This window comes from Ochotona princeps, chromosome 26 (assembly GCF_030435755.1).
Source record: "Ochotona princeps isolate mOchPri1 chromosome 26, mOchPri1.hap1, whole genome shotgun sequence".
In the NCBI taxonomy this organism is placed as follows: domain Eukaryota; kingdom Metazoa; phylum Chordata; class Mammalia; order Lagomorpha; family Ochotonidae; genus Ochotona; species Ochotona princeps.
Window position 1 is genome coordinate 30,592,280 of NC_080857.1, and position 21,295 is coordinate 30,613,574.

General features: G+C 51.5%; 1 protein-coding gene across 1 annotated transcript in view; it reads right to left on the bottom strand.

Annotated features, from left to right (window-relative positions):
- Positions 1-405: 405 nt before the first annotated feature.
- SH3RF3 (SH3 domain containing ring finger 3) overlaps positions 406-21,295 on the bottom strand; it is a 309,589-nt gene continuing 288,699 nt past the window's right edge. The window contains exons 9-10 of the mRNA XM_058655460.1: positions 9,542-9,876; positions 406-720 (exon numbers count right to left, since the gene is read on the bottom strand). Of these exons, the coding sequence (XP_058511443.1) occupies positions 552-720; positions 9,542-9,876 (504 nt within the window). The 3' untranslated portion in view covers positions 406-551. The remainder of the gene's footprint in view (positions 721-9,541; positions 9,877-21,295) is intronic.

Genomic DNA, 21,295 nt, shown 5'->3' on the forward strand with positions numbered 1-21,295 from the left:
AACAATGCGAGGGACAGCGGTGGCAAAACAAAAGTGTTGCTCATAATCCTGGCACGAGACAAAGCCACACAGAGAATGTGCTCTGGCCACCCACAGATGCCTCACCTCCCAGGGACCCTTGTGCACAGCCTGCCAAGCGACCGTGTGGCAGGTGACTGAGGTATATAGAGACCAACAGGGATGCTCAGGCCCAGGTCAGCCTGGGAAGATGTCCCCTAAGGCTCTGGGACCCAGCTTACCTTGCGAGTTTGTGCCCCCTTGTGAATCTACACCTGCCAGTCCCGCTGGGGCACCTGCCCCTGTACTTCTCTTGTAGCCCACATGGAGAAGTGAGCATTTGTGTGACAACCCACAATTCCCCCTCAGTGCTGGGTGTGGGAGAAGGCATGGCCCCCATGCCCCAACCCAGCCCCAGTCCAGAGTGCCACCTGTCAGGTACCTCAAAGGACACCTGGGGCCCTCTGACCAAGGCAGCGGCCCCCCATCCCCATGCTGCAGCCTCCTCCTGAGAGGCCTCCTCTTGGGGCGGTGGGGTGCAGAGGCTCAACGGCTCAGAAACTCTCCACGAAGCTTCCAGGGAAGAGGCCGGTGCGCCCGTTGCGCTGCAGGGTCCCCTTGTACCAGCCGTCTTCTCGCTTCTTGTGCACAAAGACAACGTCCCCTTCCTTCAGCTCAATCTCTGCCTCGCTCTGTGGTGGGTAGGAGACCACGACACGGTATCTGGACGGGGGGGAAGCAGACGGGGTGGAGGAGGGAGCGTGAGCTCGGCCTGCAAGGCCCCCTGCCCTTCCTTTCCGCCCCGTCTAACAGTTTCATATTTTATTTAAGAGCATTAAAAAGCCATTTTCCACAGTGTGGACTTTGACACAGATCCTGTCCCCAACCCGCACACCCCAGCCATGGCCACTGCATTAGCCTACCCCAGCTGGCAGTCCTTTAGCTCCAGGGCTTGAGTGAGAAGCAGGCCTGTTTCCTGTGCTACCACCTCTCAGGTGTCTGGGCCCTACATGGCATGTGAAAGGTATTTGAATACTGTTTAGAAAAAGTTATTTTTTTTTTTAAATGTACTCCAACAATCCTAAGAATCCAGAGGAGGCCTTTTCTGGCTGCAGCCTCTGCCCCTTGGCCCTGGGGGGCACAGGCCTGAGGACCCCCTCTGAGCTAAGGCAGCTGCTCCCAGGATAGAGGCCAGGGGGTGACCTTCTGCAGCAGCTGGCCTGGGGCACGGAAGTTCAGGGTGACCCCAGGCCGAACAGCACTCATGGTGCACCAACACACACACACACACACACACACACACACACACACACCCTAACACAGCTCCAAGACCATCCCTGGGAGGATGCTACCTAGCAAACCTCAGGGCTGCCCAAAGAGTTCCCCATACCTGCCCCCCTCCCACAGCAACATGGGGCCCTTCTGCCCAGGCCCCACAGGCATCGGCCAGCAAGCTCAGGGGCATGTGGTAAGCATCCCGTTCCAATCTTCTGCGGTTCTGCACCCACTCATGCTCACCACCACCCTCGAAGCGACTCCTCCCTGGTGCCGAAACAGCAGCTCCATTCAGGTCACCTCAGGTTCATCTCATCAGTTTTCCATCCTCTATCCAACCAACCACGAACGCCAAATGCTCCTCGAGAATAATGTGTGGACTGATCATGCACAGTCCTGGCCCCGGCATTATGCCTAAGCAGTCGGCATGGTATCCATAGTGTACTGGATGTCCCAAGGAAGTGGGGAGGCTCTGTGCAAATTCTGCAGGATTTGCTGTAAGGCACTTGAGTGTCCGTGGTTTTGGTGTCTGTGGTGCGGGATTGTTGGAACCTGTCCTTCATGGGTACTGAGGGACTGTGTACTGTCCTGTTATCCTGAGAGTCCAGTTATGCCTCTATGCATTAATGTCTGCACACACAGTCACCCCAGACTCAGAGGGTGAGGAACAGGCCCACAGCAGCCATGCTTACCCCAGGATATGCCTCCTGCTCAATGCCTCTGTTGCCGTTTATCTATTCCTCTCTCAGAGCATGGAAGGCCATGGTTCATCTTGCTTCTCACTCTCAGTCACCCTGATGGCCACTCCTGAGCAACAGCAAGGGACAGGAGTCGGGTACCTGATGTGTTGTATTTGAGTAGACGGAGGGAGTCTGCCCTGTAGACTGCTTGCAGCCTATAGCACTGAGCCAGCTGTCGTAGGGCCTGCATTTGGGGTCCCTCAGCTGTGGGACCTGCCTGACCTGTCAAGCCCAGCGCCCTCATCTACAGCCTGGATTCTGTGTCTCCCACATGCCCTAAGGGAGCATCGAGTCCCAGAATTAGATTGGCACCAAACCCTGAAGACAGGCGTCCTGAAGACAGCTGCAGAGATTCCAAGAGAGCTGGCACCCATGGGAGTGGGTCCCCAGGACTTGGGAGCCATCATAGGGGCTACTTCCTGAGAGTCCAAGTCTGCAGTAGGCACCCATGAGGAATCCAGCCCCGTGACTGCCTCCTGCCCTGGCAGCGCTTGGGCCCTGCGTGCTGGCCCGCCTGCTAGGTTGGGAGCCATCTCTGCCACTCCCCTGCCCCTCGACCCACAGGTGTCCCCAGCACTGACTCTGAGGGGTTCTCCAGGGGATTCAGCATCCAGAGTACCAGAACAGAGGGATTCAGGGCTTTGAGAAAAGAGAACATTATACAACAAAGTGAAAGAGACCCCAAGCCAGCATCTCTTTGAGTATAGCCCACAGACTTCAGGATCACTATCTGACAGACTCTGGGGGACAGGTCAGGAAAAAGAATCCTCTACAAACCTCATGCAAAGGGGACTTTGACCCTTCCTCAGCCTGGGTCCCATTTGGCCTGGGACCATGCACACACAGCTTCTTGGCAGCTTCAGATCAGTGCTAGGTTAGCACTGATGTCCAGAGAAAGCCAAGACCTGCCCAGAGGGAGCTCACAGCCCGTGGCACCTGGCCCCAGCTCACTTCAGGAGGGTGAGAGCAGGAAGCATTGAGAAGGGGCTCCTGAAGCTGACTTGGTGGATGTGCAGTGTTTATTATATTCCTGAGAGATCTGAGAAAGACAGACCCCCACCCAAGTCCCAGCCCGGAGGAGCAGCCAAGTCTAAGAGCCCTGGAATGTCTGCAGGTGTGGGAAGGTTGCATCTGTTCCTGCTGCCGTCTACAGCGAGCCAGATGCTGGCTCCCAGGGGTGTGGAGGATGGGAGGGTGGAGGGTGCCACTGCCAGGACCACCTTAAGGGAGGACAGATGCTGTTGGGATACAGCCAGCAGACCGTGAAGTTGAATGCCTAGGTCACCAGACACCCCACTCCCACCCGTCTAGCACCGAGGCTGTGTGGGTCCACAGGACCAGCGGCCAGCCTACCTGTGGCTTTCTGCCATCCTCTACTTCCTCTCCCAGCATCTGCTCCTTCCCTCTCTTCCCCAAAGGAAAGGCTGGGGAAGGGCAGGAGTCATCTCAGATGTTGAATGAAAGTTTTGGCTTTTGCCTCAACTGCCAGATGTGAAACAAACAAGCAGCTCTAAAACTGTAATTTGTTAGAAAGACGTAATTTGGTGCTTCTGAGCAATTCAGTGATTTAATGTGCTCAGATGGATATGGACTGAATTTACAGGAGACAAGCATTCAGTGTTTCTGTCCAGATCATTCCAAGACTATGAGCTGTTCTTCCTGCTCACGCAAGCCACCGACTCTCAGTCCTAGACACGCAGGCTCTGTGAACAGCTGAGGATGGCCACTACGCCCAGGTCAGGACTGTGGTGCCATAAATCAGCGAGCGGCCCTGCCCCTTCGAGTCAGCCACGTTGTAATGCAGACAGCCGTGAGGCTCACTCATCCAAGCCATCAGGATCAGGATGAATTGTGACAGCTGCATATGTAAGTCACTTTGTGCTGAGGCCCGGTCTACACAAGGCCCTTCCCGAGGTTCCTTTGTCAGATCATTTGCTTAGCCATGGTCAAGGGCAAATGAGTTCCTGCCTTGATGGGATGTGGTGTTCTGTTAGGAAGTTGGTTTTGACCGGAAGACATGTACAAATGCTTCTTTGGATGGAGCTACGTTCCGATAAATTCTCTGTAAGTTGAAAACCTTGCAGAGTGAGTTAAGCTGCCGCCTGCAACGCTGGCATCTCATGTATGGATGCTGGTTTGAGTCGAGGCTGCGCTGTTTTAGCTCCAGCTAACACACTGGGGAAGGCAGTGGAAACGCCTGGGATGCTGCCCCTCCCATGGGTCGAGACCCAGGTGGAGTCCCAGCTATTGTGGCCATGTGGCGGGGGCGGGAGGTGAACTGGTACAAGTCCTCGCTCCACTCTCCTTTGTTATTCTGCCGTTCAAATAAAATGAATCTTTCCAAGTAAATCCTGCCAGTCAAAAATGCATTTGGTACATTCAGCCTAACCTACCTTAAACCTCCTGAGGATACTTAATTCTGCTTACAGCTATGGCCACCTATCTAATGAGATCCTTTCGTTATAATAATAAATGCAATTTGCTGAACAGGGAAGTGAAAGTGAGAGACTTTGTAAATGGTAAATTCAAACCACCTACCTAGAACCACCACTCCAAGCCAGGATTGTTAGCTGCCTCACACACGACCACACACAGTGACACGCACACACACCTGTTACTTGTGAAATAGCTTCCTTTGGCTAAAATCGAGGTGTCCGGTTCTGTCTGCAGGTTCCTGAGGGAATTTGCCCCCCTGCCTTTTCTGGTACCTAGAGGTTTGCTCACCATCCTTCCCCGGAGCCCCTTCCTCTTCCTCAAACATGCCAAGAGCAATTCAAGTCCTTTCTAGAGCCCATCATTCTGACCATCCCTTCTGCTGTAAGGAGCCTCTGGTTCTGTCCTGGGTCCCTATGGAGATCTCAGGACCATCTCTCCCCTGTGAAGGTCAGCCGAGCGCAAGCTTAATTCAACCTGCTCCCTGATCCTGCTTTGCCATGTAAGTTTCATATGTAAAGGCATAGGAAACTTTAGGGGTCACAATTCTGGCTACTACAACACATGATGGGATCAAAGCTAGGCATTTCTAAATCCTAATAGAGCCTAATGACTTACAGCCCAATGAGACCTAGGGAATGATTAAGCCTGCATTGTGGATAAGCTGCCACCTTTGATGGTGCTGGCATACTGTATCAGGGCCACTTCACATTCTAGCTGCTTCACTTCTTATCAGTCTCCCTACTAATGGGCACGGGAAAGCAATGGAGGATGGTCCAGGTACTTAGGCCCCTGTCAGTCACGTGAGAGACCAGGATGGAATTCCTGGCACAGATCTGGCCCTTAAGGCCATTTGGGAGTGAACCCATGGATAGAAGCTCTCCCTCTATCCTGCTCTCTGATCTTCTGATTGTCAAATAAATCAATCTAAAGACAAAAGGATTGCTAGAGATGCATGGGGTCAGGGCAGATTTGGAGCTTCATAACCATCATCATCCTACTTGCATTAAGTAGGTCACAGTATATATGACATATATATATATACATATATACATATACACATATACATATATGACATATATATGTATGCGTATATACATGTATGTATACATGACATATATATGTCATATATACTGTGAACTCATACTTTTTGAGGTATTAATCTATCAATTAACCTATGTGGGTACTGGGACTCAAGAGATGAAGAAACTTAGGGTGAAATGACTGATGGGTGACGGATGCATCCATGTTCTCCTGGCCACTCTGCCACATCAGGGACATACAACAACAGGCAGGTAGGCACCCAAGGAGGAGCTGGCCCCAGCTAGGTCTGACCACTGCCAGCCCTACTAGTCAGATGAGGCCAGTAGATGGTTTTAATTTGATGACGCATGACGCATGATGTCTGTATTCCATAACCACAGTCTGCTGTGAATCCCCCAAGCAGCTTCCAGAAATTTAGCTCTGTGTATCCTTTCAAGAGTATGTTAGGTGGCTTAGATTTAACTGCCTTTGGAAGTTACTGGTAACTGGCCCTCTGGCTTGTCCACTACACTGGGGACTTGGTTCCTACAGGTTGTTACCATGGGCTGTGGGAAGCAACTGCCTTGACGTGCCTTCTGTAGTACCTTCACCCAGACTTCCTCCCTATAGTGGTAAGAAGAGCTGTGCTTTCTGCCTTCCCCAGTTGGTCCCAAGATGGTCTGTGTGTAGAAATGGCTGAGCAATGCCAGACAGCAATCCCATGGCACCTGCAGCCAGTGGCTCATTCTCCATACTATGGGATGGGAACTTCAACTCTGACTGCCCCCAGCTGCCCTCTTACCAGCAACCCCATCTCAGTAACCACACGGAGCTCACAACAGCCCAGGCTCCTTTTGAATGTCTGGCATTCAGGTGAATATGTAGGGATTCTGCCATCAGCGACTCTCACCTTTGCTGGCATGGTGGCCATTCCCCAGTGCTTTCTCTGCATGGCCCTGTCACGGCTTCAGCTCCAACCTAACTGGGTTCCCATGGACACCAGCAGCCTATGACTGCCTGGGATAAGGGCGGGTTCTGTCTGGGGACCTGACTAGCAGTTTAGTTCTAGGCTATGCTTGAAAATCTCCTTTTCAGTGAGTTCTGCAGGAAGTGAGGGGATGAAGTGGGAACAGAGTCTCTGGGTACAATTGTTCTTGATGAGATAGCATACTTGGATAAAGGCAGTGATGCTGGGAGCTGCCAGTCAGAGACACCAACAGCTTTTCAGAGCATAGGTTTGCACGGCCTTTTATGGAGAGTGTGGGAGCCCTGTTTTGAAAATAAAAATGGAGGGGACACAGGGAGTGTGCTCTCCATGGCTGGAGAAGAGTATGGAACGTGTCACAGCCCATCCAAATTAGCAGCAGGTCCGCCACCCTGCAGAGTCTAGGTGCACTGCACTGCTGTCCAGGGAGAGGTGGGACTCCTGTCCACCTTACAGATGGGCACATACAACATCACACATTCATACCACACTCACATACCGATGCACCATACAGGAACACAAGCAAATACGTGGGCATGTACTACACATACACATGAGCTTACACACACAGCCATGTACACACACAGCATGTACACACACACAGCCATGTACACACACACAGCCATGTACACACACACACACACAAAGGCAAGCACACCACACACACAGCCATGCACACCACATACACACATACACAAAGCCATGCACACCACACACCACAAACATACTAAGTCATGGACACATCACATATACACACACATATGTACATACATACACGCCACACACAATAATGCATATCACAAGCCACACACACACAAAGCCATGCATACCACACATACATACATACATACAAACTCATACACACCACACACACATGCATGTTCTCCTCCTTCACCCTTCTCCTAAGGGAACCTCTCCAGTGTGGGCCAGGCCAGTAGCTCTCTGCCTCTGTGCCACCAGTGCCAGCCATGGCGGCCTCTCATCCTAAGGCACAGAGTTGGCCTGTTGGCTCTGAAGAATGGCAGACTTCTAGGTAGTGCACGGCAACCCTGTCTCCCCCCAGGGCTTCTTCTGTGTCATGCGTGTGCATGTATGTATATGTGCACGTGTGGATGTACATGTGTGTATGCATGTGTGTATATGTGCATGTGTTTGTGTGTGTAGGGTTCAGGAGCAGGCATTGCACCTGGCAGGACTGTGATGTGCTCCACAATATTCTCAAGCCACATGGCCCCCATCCTGGGCCTTTAGGAGTGTTTTGGGGCTCTTGACCTTGTGCCCCACGAAGTGAGGCTGTTCAGAGGATCCAAATCCCTTGGTTGCATCTCTGGCTTGGCTGCCACCTCACTGTGTGATCTTGAGCAAGCTAGCTAACTTTTTATGGAAACTGCTTCCTCATCTATAAAGTGAGGATGCTGAAGCAGCCAACACTTGGGAGGAGGCTGCAGGGAACACGCTGGGGTTGGGCAAGGCTGCTGCGGATGCTGGCACTGGCTCCTGTCTCAGCTGTTGGCACTCATCCCTGCCACAGTAGATGTCAGCTACTGTGATTCCAAGAGCATAAGTGCCAGCTTTCCCTGTCACTGGTGACTGCTGGCCCACAGCACCTCTGCGGGACCTTGGACCTCATGGCCACTGCAGGCTCACTCAAAAGCCTCCTCTAGATGGAGCTTCTCAGGCTGTGGTCTGTGGTTAACGGTGCCACATAAGAGCTAAGAAACCTGGCACACTTAAAAATGGTTGAAAAAGAGACCAGAAGGTTTCAAAACATAATAAAATATTAGGAAACCTAAGTTCGATATCCCCTAGTAGAGTATCCAGGCCATCTGTGGACGCACAGCTCTGTTATCTTCCATTACAAAGGCAGAGCTGACAGCTGCCATGGAACAGCATAGCACCTGTACCTGGTCCTTGACAGGAAGTAGATGCCGCCCCACTTGTATGGAACCTTACCTTAGTCCCAGGAAGGGGTCCAGGAGCCTAGCAGGCACTGAGGTTGGGGCCTACCTTCTGTCTTACTTGCGCTAGGCGAGTGGCCCCACGAAGGGGTCCAGGAGCTTAGCAGGCACTGAGGTTGGGGCCTACCTTCTGTCTTACTTGCGCTAGGGGAGTGGCCCCAGGAAGGGGTCCAGGAGCTTAGCAGGCACTGAGGTTGGAGCCTATCTTCTGTCTTACTTGCGCTAGGGGAGTGGTCCCAGAAATGGGTCCAGGAGCTTAGCAGGCACATGTAACACCTCCTGTGTTACTTGCATAGCACCGCACTCTGGGCAAAAGGATTCTGGCAACATTGCTGAGATTTCTTTTCCAGGAAAATGCTCATGTTTTTCTTACTCAAGCAGTGCTGAGACTTGACATGGCTAGAATCTTCCCATTCTCCTGCCTCAACACCCATCGCCTCCCCTGGCATTCCTCGGAGCCTGCATCTGAGAGCCTCTGAGGCTGGACTGCCCTCAGATGCCTCCTGCGAGGAGGTGAGCACCTCTGGCCCTCCTGACATGGGACTCTTGGGCACCTGCTGCCCTGCGGCATCAGCCCAGGTGTGCCACACCTCCCAGCTCGACTCAGCTACCAGACTATCGCAGGCTGTCACCTTGTGTAAAAAATGGTTGAAAGTCATTCATTTCATATGGTTCAACTTAACACAATACATACACTGGCAGCCAGCATTGGGTGAGGAGATACAATGCAAGGATGTCAGAATGCAAGACACCAAGAAGGTGGGGCACCTGTTCAAGGGGGACTCAGCCCTGGGGCCCACTCCTGGGAACCCCACACTTGGCAGAACACAGTGCCTCTGACCAGAGCTCTCACACTTGCTCCTGGAACCATATCAGTTCTGAAAAACTTGCCCACACATTCCTCACTGGTTCACCAGTAGGAACCTGTTGGGTCAATATATGGACCACACCCTGGCCCTGATACTTGCCACCAAGCTCTGGGAACCTGGGGGTAGGGAGGTTGGGTTGGCAAGAGCATCTGGTAAACTGGTCCTCAGAGAAACCCCACTGTCTCTATCCGCTGCAGGTGGCTCGGCTGCCAGGGGCCCCGAAGCGCAGCCACCCAGGCTGCAGGCCACACCCCACCTTACCTCTCACTGGGCAATGGCTTGGGCTCGGGGCGGATGGCAGCCATGGAAAGAGGTGCCTGGTGGGAAGGGGATGAAGAGAAGTTGAGATCCAAGGATCCAGCCTTCCTGTGTAGCGGCTCTAGCCCCATGGCTCCTCGCATCTCGCTCTCTATGGGGCAGGACCCAGCCCTGCCGTGGATGGACAGCGAGGACACTTCAGGGCCCATCGCACCCTGGAGGACGACGTCCATGGCCACCTGGGAGTCGTGGGTCGGAGAGACAGACGTTGGGGAGCGTGGCTTCTTCTTGGTGGAGGCGCCGGCTAGCAGCTTCAGTAGTCCGCCCTTCTTCTCTTTCTGGAGAGACACAGGTGAAATCCGTGTTAACTCTTGGAAGCCGTGGCTGTGAGCTCATGCCACTTGGAAAAGGAATCATCACCTTGCAAGCTGGCAGGAGGAAGAAAGCAAAGTGACCCTCGAAGGCTGCCCAACTCCTTTCCCTTCCTCGTCTTCTCCAGAAAACCCTTCAAGTGGTCCACACTGGCCAAGCGATGCTGGTAGTGTGTGGTTCCTCCAATGTGAGCCCTGGCCCACGTGGGCAGAAGAACCAGCAGCTGACAGCATCCCTGTTTGCTCACTTAATTCCCCTAAGTGGTCTCTGCAGGATGGAAAGCTTGTTCCTGTTGCAGGGGCCACGCTCTTCTGAAAAGAGCCCTCGTGTCCCTGGGTCGCATCTGGGCTTCCTGAGATGAGCTGCCTCCTCCCTGGGTTGTTGCTGTGAAAGCCTGAGCCTCCAGGGCAGTCACATGGAAACTCTGGGCAGCATCTTCTACATGACTGTGCCAGCCAGGACTTGCTGATGCACGTGTCTGCACATTGTGTGCACCTGGCGGTGTCAATGCACACGTGTGTATGATGTGTGCATCACAGATGTTCTTGGGAGGTTACTCGTTCCTAAGCAGAGAACACACCAACAGCAGAGGAGAGTGGGAGGAGCCTGGCTCTGGGCACACTCTGCCTGCATCTTTCACTGGGAAATACCCTGGTAAAACACTTCCTCCATAGGCAGCTTGGGCATGCTGGCACTTGGGCATGGCTCCTCGTATACACAACCACTGTGTGAACCCAAACATCTGGTGCAGCAACCATAAGCCTGCTTCCCCATGTTACTCTGGCATCGTCCGGACCCTGCTCTGGCCCACTCCTCATCCCCACGTCTCATCCGTCCGTCCTGCCCCGGGAAGATCTGTCTCTAGGGAATAGCAGTTCTAGGAGTTTCACAGACTTCCTCAGGCCCTTCCTACTCCAAAGGGACAGGCCTCCTGTGGTGTGCAGTTGGAGCATGCTCCGGAGGCCTTCCTAACTCTGGCTGACGGGTGAGACCAGCCCAGGCAGGGGCCGTGGGCAGTGATCCTGGACTGCCAGGCCAGTGCTCAGTGTGCAGCTTCTCTCTGATGCTGAGTTCTGGCATCCGTGAGTGGACGGGGTGATGCTCAGCTCCCTCGGTCGTGGTCTGCAATGATCACATCAAAGGTGCTTACAGAACTGCCTGCTCACAGGCTGAGCAAATCCACATGTGAGAGGAAAAAATGCATTCCCTGGTTGTGGTGGCCTCTGGAATCTCCAGTGCTGCTTCACCTCACTCGCCCCACCAGGAGTGGGGCTCTGTCAAGCTGGCCTGTCCTTCTTCCCAATTCTACCTCTTCTGCCAGTGTTTATGCTGGCATGGGGGCTGCAGCACTTCTTGACTGCACCTGCGGCCCACGACCTGTCTCAGCTCCAAGTTCCCTCCAAGAAAACATGCTAGACCCTGGAAGTCACACAGAAAGTGGAAGGAAACCCAGAGCGATCATTGGACACACACCTAGTTGGAGCCCTTGATTTTCTGGCAACTTAATGCGAGGCAGTCCCTCTGCCAGTTTTTCCAGAGGGATTTTTTTAGCAGCCCAACTGAAGGGTCCATGTTCCCAGGAATGCACTTTGGGATCTTACAAAGAGCAAGAAGAGGAATGGGGCTCAATGCTGAGTGAGTGGGCTCCACAGAGGTGGGAGAGAGAAGGGACAGTCAGGTTGGCAATGCAGCTGTGGCAGGCAGCCTTGGACAAAGGGACATGGTGAGTCCAATGGTTGGTGCTTGCACAGGTCAGAGAAGAAAGAACTGCAGAACCTGAGTTGGAGAACAACATTCCCACGTGGCCTGTAGCAGAGAATCTCACTGGGATGGGCGCAACATCTGGAGACATTCTGCATTGCCACAATTCGGGGGGGGGGTGTCACCAGCAGCTATGGGCAGAAGCCAGAGACACTGCTGAGCACTTTCCAACACCCAATGCATGGGCAGCACCCCATGGCTAAGAGCTGTATGATTCCAAATGTTATCCGTGCCAAGGCTGGGAACCACGGTGCACAGGGGAACAGCAGAGGCCACGGGAAGCCAGGCCTGCCTGGGTATCCAGTCTGAGCCCACAGGAGGCCCTGAATACACTGGCCCTCTTCCACGCCTGGTGAGGTAGGTGTCTGTCATATGCCCTCCCTGCCCTCCTTAGTGTCTTGGCACTGCAGAAGGGCCAGGTTGCCCCACCCCCTTCAAGTTCCTTATTGGAACACCAGCTGTGAGAGGCTGCCCTGCTGCCACTGTTCACCACAGCATCAGGGCTGAACATGGCGCCCAACATCTGTTCGTCAGATGAATTCTGTTCAGTACTAGCTCTCTCATGGTTCCTCTACAGTGGGTTTGGGTAGGTGGTGTAATCTGGCCCATGAACAAATGCCCCCTGCAGGGCACCACACATTGTGCAAGACCCTGCTGGCTCACTGCCAGCTCAAAGTTTTGGAAAGATGAGAGGCTGGTAACGGGGATGGGTAATCTTTCTTAATTCTCCAGGATTAAACAGGATTGATTACATTTATAACTTCATTTGTACAGACAAGTAACAGCAGGGCTGATGATGGACATTCCCAGCATTCCCTGAGTGGTCCCTGGTGAAGCAGCTAAGGACTGGCCAAGGGGCACTTTGTGCTTGGCCAGCATAGGCTCACACATGAGCTTGGGAGCAGCTCCATGGGAAGCTAAGAGTTCACATGATGCAACTTAGGCTGACCAAGAATGTGTATTAAGGAAAGATGGATTTGCTGGGTTTCTCCCGAGACCAAGACTGGTCCTTCATGGGCCTGATGAGGAGAATTTGGCATCCCTGTCCCTGATTCCCCAGTGGTGTTCTGCCCCTCTTTCCATAGCTAGCACTCCCTGCTCCTGGGGCTGGGTCACTTTTACCCCGCTGACACCTCTGGATGGCTAAAGTTCAGTCAGTGTAGCCTCGCCAGGGGAACCAGCAGTGTGGACTGTTTGCTGTGCTAGGTCTTGTCTCGGAGGCACACCTGTGCAGAAAGGTGTGTTGCTCATTTAATGTGGATGACGAGGCTGTTGCCAGCTGGGAGATCCCTGCTGGGAAGGCTGCCCCCCACAATCCCATCAGCCACCTGGCTCCCATCCTTTGTCACATGTCCCACTAACAGCTAAGCACTCTGAATGAACGGGCAAGACTGTAGCAGGCCCTGGGGGTGGGTCACTAGCGTCACCGCTTCTGACACCACTCGTTTCCTGCTCTGCAACCTGGGAGGATGTGGAGACAGCAAAAGAGCACTTGAAAAACTGTAATAGTTGTCTCCTGATACTTGGTGAATATGTTGTTCTCTGCATCAGTTTTCTCCACTCATCTTTAAATATTACATTCTTGGCCAAATACGGGGAACCTAGCTAGTTATTCCCAGTAAGAATAGCATGAGATTGACATCCTTGTCTGGCGACAGCATGCAGTCACAGGGCCCTCCAGCTCTTCCACAGCAACACCAAGGGCTACCAGAACCTCCCAGGGGGCCATGCGCAGAGGACCAGACTGAGTTTTAAAGGGCAGCCCTGCAGTGCTCCTTGGGACTCTGTGGGGCTGAGCTGCTGGCCAGCTGCCAGGGGAGGCGCCTTCTCCCCCAGGAGCACGGTGACAGGCCAGGTGACGATGAGTGTGCAGGGGCTCAGGAGACAGGACCACGTGGCTATTGCAAACAGAAAACGTGGCCAGGCACCTGAGGGGGGATGCGCGGTCAGCAACCAGGGCCAGCCACACCAGACTTGGAAAAGTTCATGAAAAGCGTGTACTCCAAAACATACACACACACACATGCACACACACACACAACAAACCTACGCATGAGTTTCACTAAATTGCAACAAAACAAACATATTTATCTTCGTTTTCCATGAACTTTTGGAACTACCTTTGTACTCAAACATCAGCCTGTGAAAGAAGTGAGAATTCAGGAAAACCAGTGTGTGCGCCTGCTCGCATTCACACTCACTGCACTGCCAAAGAACCAGCACCTGGAAATCCAACATTCAAAAAGGCACTTAGGAAGGTGTTCATTTACGCTGCAGGCCAGAGGAAAACTGTGACACACTAATGTAAAATAAGAATTCTTTGGCAAATATTGAGAGGGAGGTTCCCCTAGGGGCCTTAATTGCTTTACAGAACATTAGTCTAAAAACGTGCAAGCTTACATGAAGATCCATTGCCAGTGAAAGTTCAAGCATAAGTTACGGACTATTGTTTCCGAAACTACAAGGAGCCAAAGGGAACAGAATTGGATTCGCCGAAAGCAACATTAAAATTTGTAGGGATGCGATTCAGTTCATTACACAATAAAGAAGGAGGCCACGGCAACACTTCTCTTCAACAGATTTACTGCCCTGATGCTTTTCTGCACAGTTTGAAAATCAGTTTGCTTTGGCTGAGTACACGCCAAACACCGGGCATGGTAAAAACAAACAAGTTTTCAACATGTAATCTGGGAACCCAGGAAAGCTTCAATGAACAGAATTCCAAACCTGTAGTACACCTGATGGCTAACAGGAATTTCTCAGCATCAGAAGGCAGGGTGGAAATTCAGAAGCATTGAGAAGAAAAGACGAAACAGTCACACATCTCCACTCTGCAGGTTCCAGTCACAGCTGTGACCCGAGCACGGAGAATGGTGACCCTTGCTGAAGCCACTCAGATCACAGGCTGACCCTCAGCAACAGAGGAGCACCCTGCTGGCAATCCCAGGGTCCCTCCTGCCTCCTGATGTCAGCTTCCAAGTTGGGCAGGATCCCAGGCAGGCTGAGGTTTACTTCCACATCATTTGACTTAGGACAGCAAACAGGTAGCTCTTCATTTGAAAGAGGAAACAAAAAGCAGAAAATTTCAAGCTGTTGCTTTGAACATAATGGGACGAGCACTGAGAATTTTAATGGGAAAAGGCTTGTCTCCAATTATGCCTGAAAACACAGCTTCTGAAATAGAGAAAGCTTTACAAAAATAGAAGCATGTAATGCATTTCCAGGAAGGACAGAGGAAAGGAAGAGCTATAATGAATAGAGAGGAAGTTTTCATAACCTTTAAAGAGACAGGAATTGTGCATTGTGCTACTGGGTGTTCTAAACGTTAAAAAGCATCTTTAAGAATATTGTGCTGGCAAGAGGCCAAAGATAAGGAAGCTTGGCTCATGACACAGTGGCGAATGGGAGGCAGCAGCAGCCTATACTATCCAGGACTTGCACTGGCTTCTGTTTCTGATGGAAAAGATGCTCCCTGCAACACGTTGTGTTATTTGTTTGTTTTTTCTTTTCCTGGCATGAAGCCTTGGTCACTTGGTTGCTTTTCTGCCTGCAGCACTGCACCAGACATTGTGAACAGGGAGCCGAGGACATGAGAAGCAGCAGTTGGAGGGCATCCTGCTCCTTTAAAGATAGCAGCCAGCTATCCTCAGAATCACAGCTAAGCTCATGATGCATGCCCAGGAGCTGGGGGATGTCCAGCCAGCACAACACAGCCTGGAGGCAGAGGGGCTCACAGTGCCCCTCAGGAACAACGCAGTGTTGCTGAGCCAGAGGGAGCTTCATAAACTGAACATGTGCAGCAGGACGAGTGTGGGAGGCACAGCACCCCGGAATGACCTGGGGGACAGATGGAGCTGGGAGTCCCTATCACTTATTAGCTGTCTGATCTTGAGCTCCAGGCCCCAACTCCCTCGTCCATAATGTGGTCAACAGATTGCAGAAATGATGCTGGTCCCACGTTACATGACCTCGTGACACTACTGCATCTCAGTGTGTGTAAGCTCACTCCACAAGTCACTTCCCTCCTCTGGGCTTCCCAGGCTGCTGGGGGGCCCAGGGAGCAAGGACTCTCGCACCTCTGGCTCTCTCTTGCCTTGAGTCATCCTCTGATGATTCAGATTGTGCGAACAGTGTCATGAAAAACTGTCTAGAGCAGGGACTGGGGTCTTTTTCCTGTCAAGGACCATATGGCTATTAATGTATCTGTAGGCCATACAAAATCAGCCTGCTGCAGACTGAACAGTCCTGCTCATGGTGGGCACCTTGGCGGGGCCAGACTAATGATCCTGTGGGCCTTACAAGGCCTGTGGGCCAGCTGGTGCCCACCTCTGGTCCCGATAAAAGACAGAGAGGACTGTTATGATGCCGGAGCCAAGATACGCCAACTGTTGTAGGGGGTCCGAGGAGCCAGAACTGTGTCAAACAACATAGCTAGACAGCATGTGCCCCATCATCAATGACACATGACTGTACTCATCAGCCTCATGACATGGCCAACACCTCATGGCTCTGGGCTCCTGTCTCAGTACCGAGCAACAGGCAGGCTGGCAGCCGAGGGCCAGCATGCAGTAGCCCAGCCCCCAGCAGCTACAGAGAGCTCTTCCCGAGGGATGCCTGTGCAGTTGGCATCACTTCCTCTGAGTGCAAGTCTGGTCAAGGAACGATGGCATGGCTGGCTGTTCCAAAGAGCCAGCCATTAATCCCCCACACCTTCAGAGACCTGCAGAGCAACAGCAGGATGACAACATTCTCCAGGCCACTGTAGCAGCCCAGCTTCAACCACAGGCAGAGATGTTCTCCGAAGCTCCAAACCTCAGGGAACACGCCTGTCCCTGGCTAATAGCCCCCCGGCTAAGAGCAGGGAGCACCGTAGGAGCACTGCCAAAGGAAACACGGTCCTGATACCGAGCCTGGTGGGGGCTCCAAGCAACAACTGGCGTCACCTACCACACACACACACAAGCATGGCCCTCCAGTCAACTCCAGTCTGGGCCAGCTAACACCAGCAGCCTTCTGGTCCACTCAGCTAAAATGTGGGCCAGGGCAGACGTGAAGGAACAGAGACCATCTGCACCCAGTCCCCGTCATGCTCGCCATCCTTGGAACCCACAAAACAATGGGTCCCTTGGGCTGTCAGAAGGAAGACAATGCGAGGCAGACATCATGTGTTTGATTTAGTTTTGACAAGCACTGCTAAGTTCACAGCTCTGTATCTCAGTGTTTGCACAGTTTGCTTATTAAATATTTTCCAGTTTTTCAAAAAAAAAAAAAAAGGTAGGGGAGCTGACCTGGGCGTGGTGATGAGATGGTGGTCTGAGCACACGTGACCATATCCCTCTCCCTCTGGCCCTCCCCTCCCCTCCTCTCCCCCGAGAGCCTTGGTGAGTGCCAGGGCTCCTCTGCCTCATTGCAGACATTTTTATGAGAGTCTGTTTCCTCCTCATCTGCTGCTCTGCTCCCTCATGTGGCCATGTCACTTGGGACTGGTTTGTCCTGGACCCAGCACTGAGTGCCGAAGGGTGTCCCAGCATGCCCCCCGCCCCTCATTCTGAGTGTGATGTCAACAACTGCACTTGACCAACAGCCACAACTCCTGCACGCAGCTGCTCACAAGGGAGGCCACACTCCTGCTCAGGCAGGGCCCAGAGTCAGCTCCCAGATCCCAGCTCCATCCAGGAATGAGGACCAGACCTCTAGGGGCCCTCATCAGCCTAGGCAAGAAGCCCCCTTTCCCAGGAAGACTACTGCTGAGTGTAGACAAAGTAACGCCAGTGCTTTTAAATGTGGAAACATTAGAATGCTAAGATGTCCATTCTCCACGTATGATTTTGAATTTAGCATCAAAGAAGCTGGAAAAACGCATGACGCTTCATCCCGACACCATCACATGTTCAGTAAAGCAGCATGGCCCTACACAGCCTGCAGAATGCACACGGCATTAATTACTCTGAAGCTGTTTCAAAGGACATTAGCCCTAAAGGGAGGCTGCACAGAGGTGAGAACCGGAGACAGCCTGCTCAGGGACCTGTCTGGGTGTGTAATGGGGCCTCACTCAGACCATTCTGCTTTGCACTCGGATTTCCAACAGGCCTTTGGCTTGTTTGCTGTGTACGGTGCTGCCAGAACATGTTGAGTAAAGGAAATATACACAAGCTGAATCTCAGTAGGACCTGGTGTTCCTCTACGGACTTCTGGAATAGAACAAGAAGATGTAAACACATTACGATTTCGTCAGGTGTGCCAAGTACACATACCTTCTGAATTTTTCCAAAGAAACCTACAGATGGAAATCACTTCATCCAAGCAGGGAGACAACCAAGGCTTCGGTCGGGTCCCTGCAGGAGGAGAGCATGCCTGCTGTGGTTCAGGAATCAGCTGTGGACATGGGAGGAGGAACCCACTCATTAAGATTGCTAACGCTTGCTGTCCTCAGAACATGAGCCAGCCTGCTGCCTGGTTTCACTGGGGTCACCACACCTCTGAGTCAACAGGCAGTGCAGGGAGCTACAGTGCTGACTGAGCAACATGGTGCTCAGCACCTAGGGGTACTCGGAACCTGGACTTCAGCAGACCCATCAGATCTCTCTCGGTATTGCTGGACCCTGTCATTAAGGTCTTTGGAAACTAGAACCCTAAGCCAGCACAACCAGAGATGGCCTAGGCCCTTAGCAATGAAGATTCGGGTCCCCGCCAGCTGAGTGTTCTCCTAAAGGGAAAGGACACCGACTCGGGTGTAGAAACGGGTTGTCACCACACAGCCGTGATCCTGTGACCAGTTACAGCCACAAGACCATGAGGGTGATGAGCATTTCCTTGTTATGTTTTAAATATGTTTGTGTATATATTAACCAATATCTATGTTCTCTTTCTTCTCTCATCTGTATATTATGTAGTGTAAGATGTACTGACTTGACATGATGACGTCTAAGTTATGGGACATCAAACGGAAGAGTGAGCACCAGGCAGACTGTTCTTGCACTCTCGCTTGGAGAAAGCATCATGACGCTTTCAGTTGTATTCCACTGTGTCACATTAAGCAGAAGCTTGATGTTGCTTTTGCCTTTATTTAGAAATTTCAGCACTGTCTAGGGAGGCGCCGCGTTGAGAAATGGTAGACTGTGACAGTGAGTGTGCCAACTTGGCTAAGCTGCGTGCCCCAGTTGTCCAGTCAAACGCTAATCTAGAGGGTTTATTACTTTGTAGATGTGATTAAATACCACAATCAGTTGACTTGGAGTAAAAGAGATGAAAGCATGTGCTTTAGCAACGTGGTAGACTTTACCCAGGCAGTGCAGGGTCGGCAGATCGATCAGAGCCTTCCTGTGTGGGTTCCAGCGTTGCTGGCCTGCTCTGCCCTGCACAGTACGGCTTCAGCAGCCTCTACAATCTCATGGACCCTTTCCTTAAGACAAAGAAGTCGTCTGCATTCCTACGGGTCTCTATCCATCATCTACCCTTATTATCCACCAATCTGCTTCTTTGGAGTCTAAGGGATTTGTACTGGGATATTAACATGAGGAAAGAACAGATCAGAGTTACAGGGCAGCAGATGCAGCTGGCGTAGTCATTGCTGCTGGGCTTTAGATCCTAGAGCAGTAACACTTTCATCAAGCTGACTTATTAAGCAAATTCGAGACACAGATCAAATGTGAATCCCCTGAAAAGATTAACGAGGTTCATTCTCACGCTATTTTCAAATGTGCCTTGCAATTTATTGAGACATAGCCTGGAAAGTATTACCAGGGACATAAAATATCAGGCAAGGAAAAGACAAGTGCATCTCAAGAGTGACTTCATCCTAGACAGACAGGTTGATATGAAGTTGTTGCACCTCACAGAGGGGACAGAATGCCACCTCCTCTCACTGAGTACCTGAACAAAACACGACAAACCCAAACCGACACAAACAACTCTCCTGCTGTTCTTTCTTGGCATGCTCTCAATTATGTAAACAAGATGGAAAGCACCCCCAAGTTCTGCAATGTCTCATCATGCTGACATCATCTGCTCCCGGGAAAAACAGCCAGTTAGATCCCAAATGTGGGCACTGCCATCTGGTGTGGTGGGAGGGTGGGAGGATGTTTTTCTTTTGAATCAACTCCACCAGCTGAGCTTACCTGGGCATCTAAGAAATATCCCACATCTATATGAGCAGTCTGAGCTTGGTCACCCGGACAGGAAGGTGGTAAAGAGGTAGGATTTTACAGAACAACAAAATACAAATACAAACATGATGAGGGAATATCAAGCATGCCCAGTGTGCCGTGGCTCATCCAGTCTGTGATCCACATTAGCACCCAGCTGTGCAATCACCCTCTGCATGCTGAGTGGGGAGTCACAGGGTCCCATGGCAAGTCCCCATGCTGAGTGGGGAGTCACAGGGTACCAGGGCAAGTCCTCATGCTAAGGAAGTCACAGGGTACCTGAACGGGAAGTTCAACCCTAAAGAGTTAATAGATATTGTCCTAGGTGGGTGCCAGAATCCCCACACATCTGATATGTGACTCGCAAATCCTTTTCCATTTCCAAAGTTTACTTGAAAATGAATTTTGCTTTGCTACCTTGTAGTTGAAGCCCTGTTTCTGACTAAAATAAATTTTTTGTTCACTCCATTGCTCTAATAGCAAATACAAAACTGGAACCATAAAAATTATTTTTAATTGGGCCCAACGCAGTAGCCTAGTGGCTAAAATCCCCACCATTTTATAAAAGATTTTTTTTATTATTTATTTGGAGGCCAGAGAACGAGACAGAGCAACAAAGAGAGAGAGTTTCCATCCACTGGTTCACTCAAATGGCTTCAATAGCAAGGAGCCAGGAGCCAGGACCTTCATCTGGGTTTTCCACATGAGTACAAGGGCCCAACACTTGAGCCACCTTCTGCCACTTTAGAAAGGAGATGAATTGGAAGTAGAACAGCTGGGATGTGAACCAGCACCCAGATGGGCTGCCGGTGTTGCAGGTAGAAGTTTAACACTTTATACCATGTGATAGCACCTAAAAATTATTTTCTATTTATATTTATTGGTAGACACAGGGGGAAAACTCACCAGAAATGGAACCTCCCGTGGTTTAGATGTATCATGCCAAAAATAGGCTGCCTCAACCAGAGTTCACTTTCGAGTAGCTTATATCCCTCAATTTGGTGCTAAGTGTGTACAAATTTCAAAATCAAATTCCTTTTTTTACCTTTTATAGAAGCCTCAGAAATATGTCAGAGGACCTCAAGCCCTTCCTATAAAAATAGAACTACAAGACGAAAACAAAAGATTGAACATTAACTCCATCAAGATGCAGACTCTGTTGTGAGCAGCAACAGACATTGAGTTCACCCCTGATTGGCCTGGGAAATTAACTGGTGCTTTTTACTTCACAGATGGAAATCAAGGAGTCCTTGAAAGACTGTTTGAGGTTAGGTGGTCGCTATGGTGACTGCCTTGGTAATCACTATGGTAGAGGCACTGCCTTAGAATACCTGCATCCCAGGTCAGAGTGCTGGGGTCTTACTCTGCTTCCCCTTTCCTTCCAGCTCAGTAAGGCATCTCTAAAACAGCAGGTGGTGGCTCAGGCCTCTCACCTGAGAGATCAGGATGGGTTTGACCTCTCCCGGCCCTGTCTGGAAGT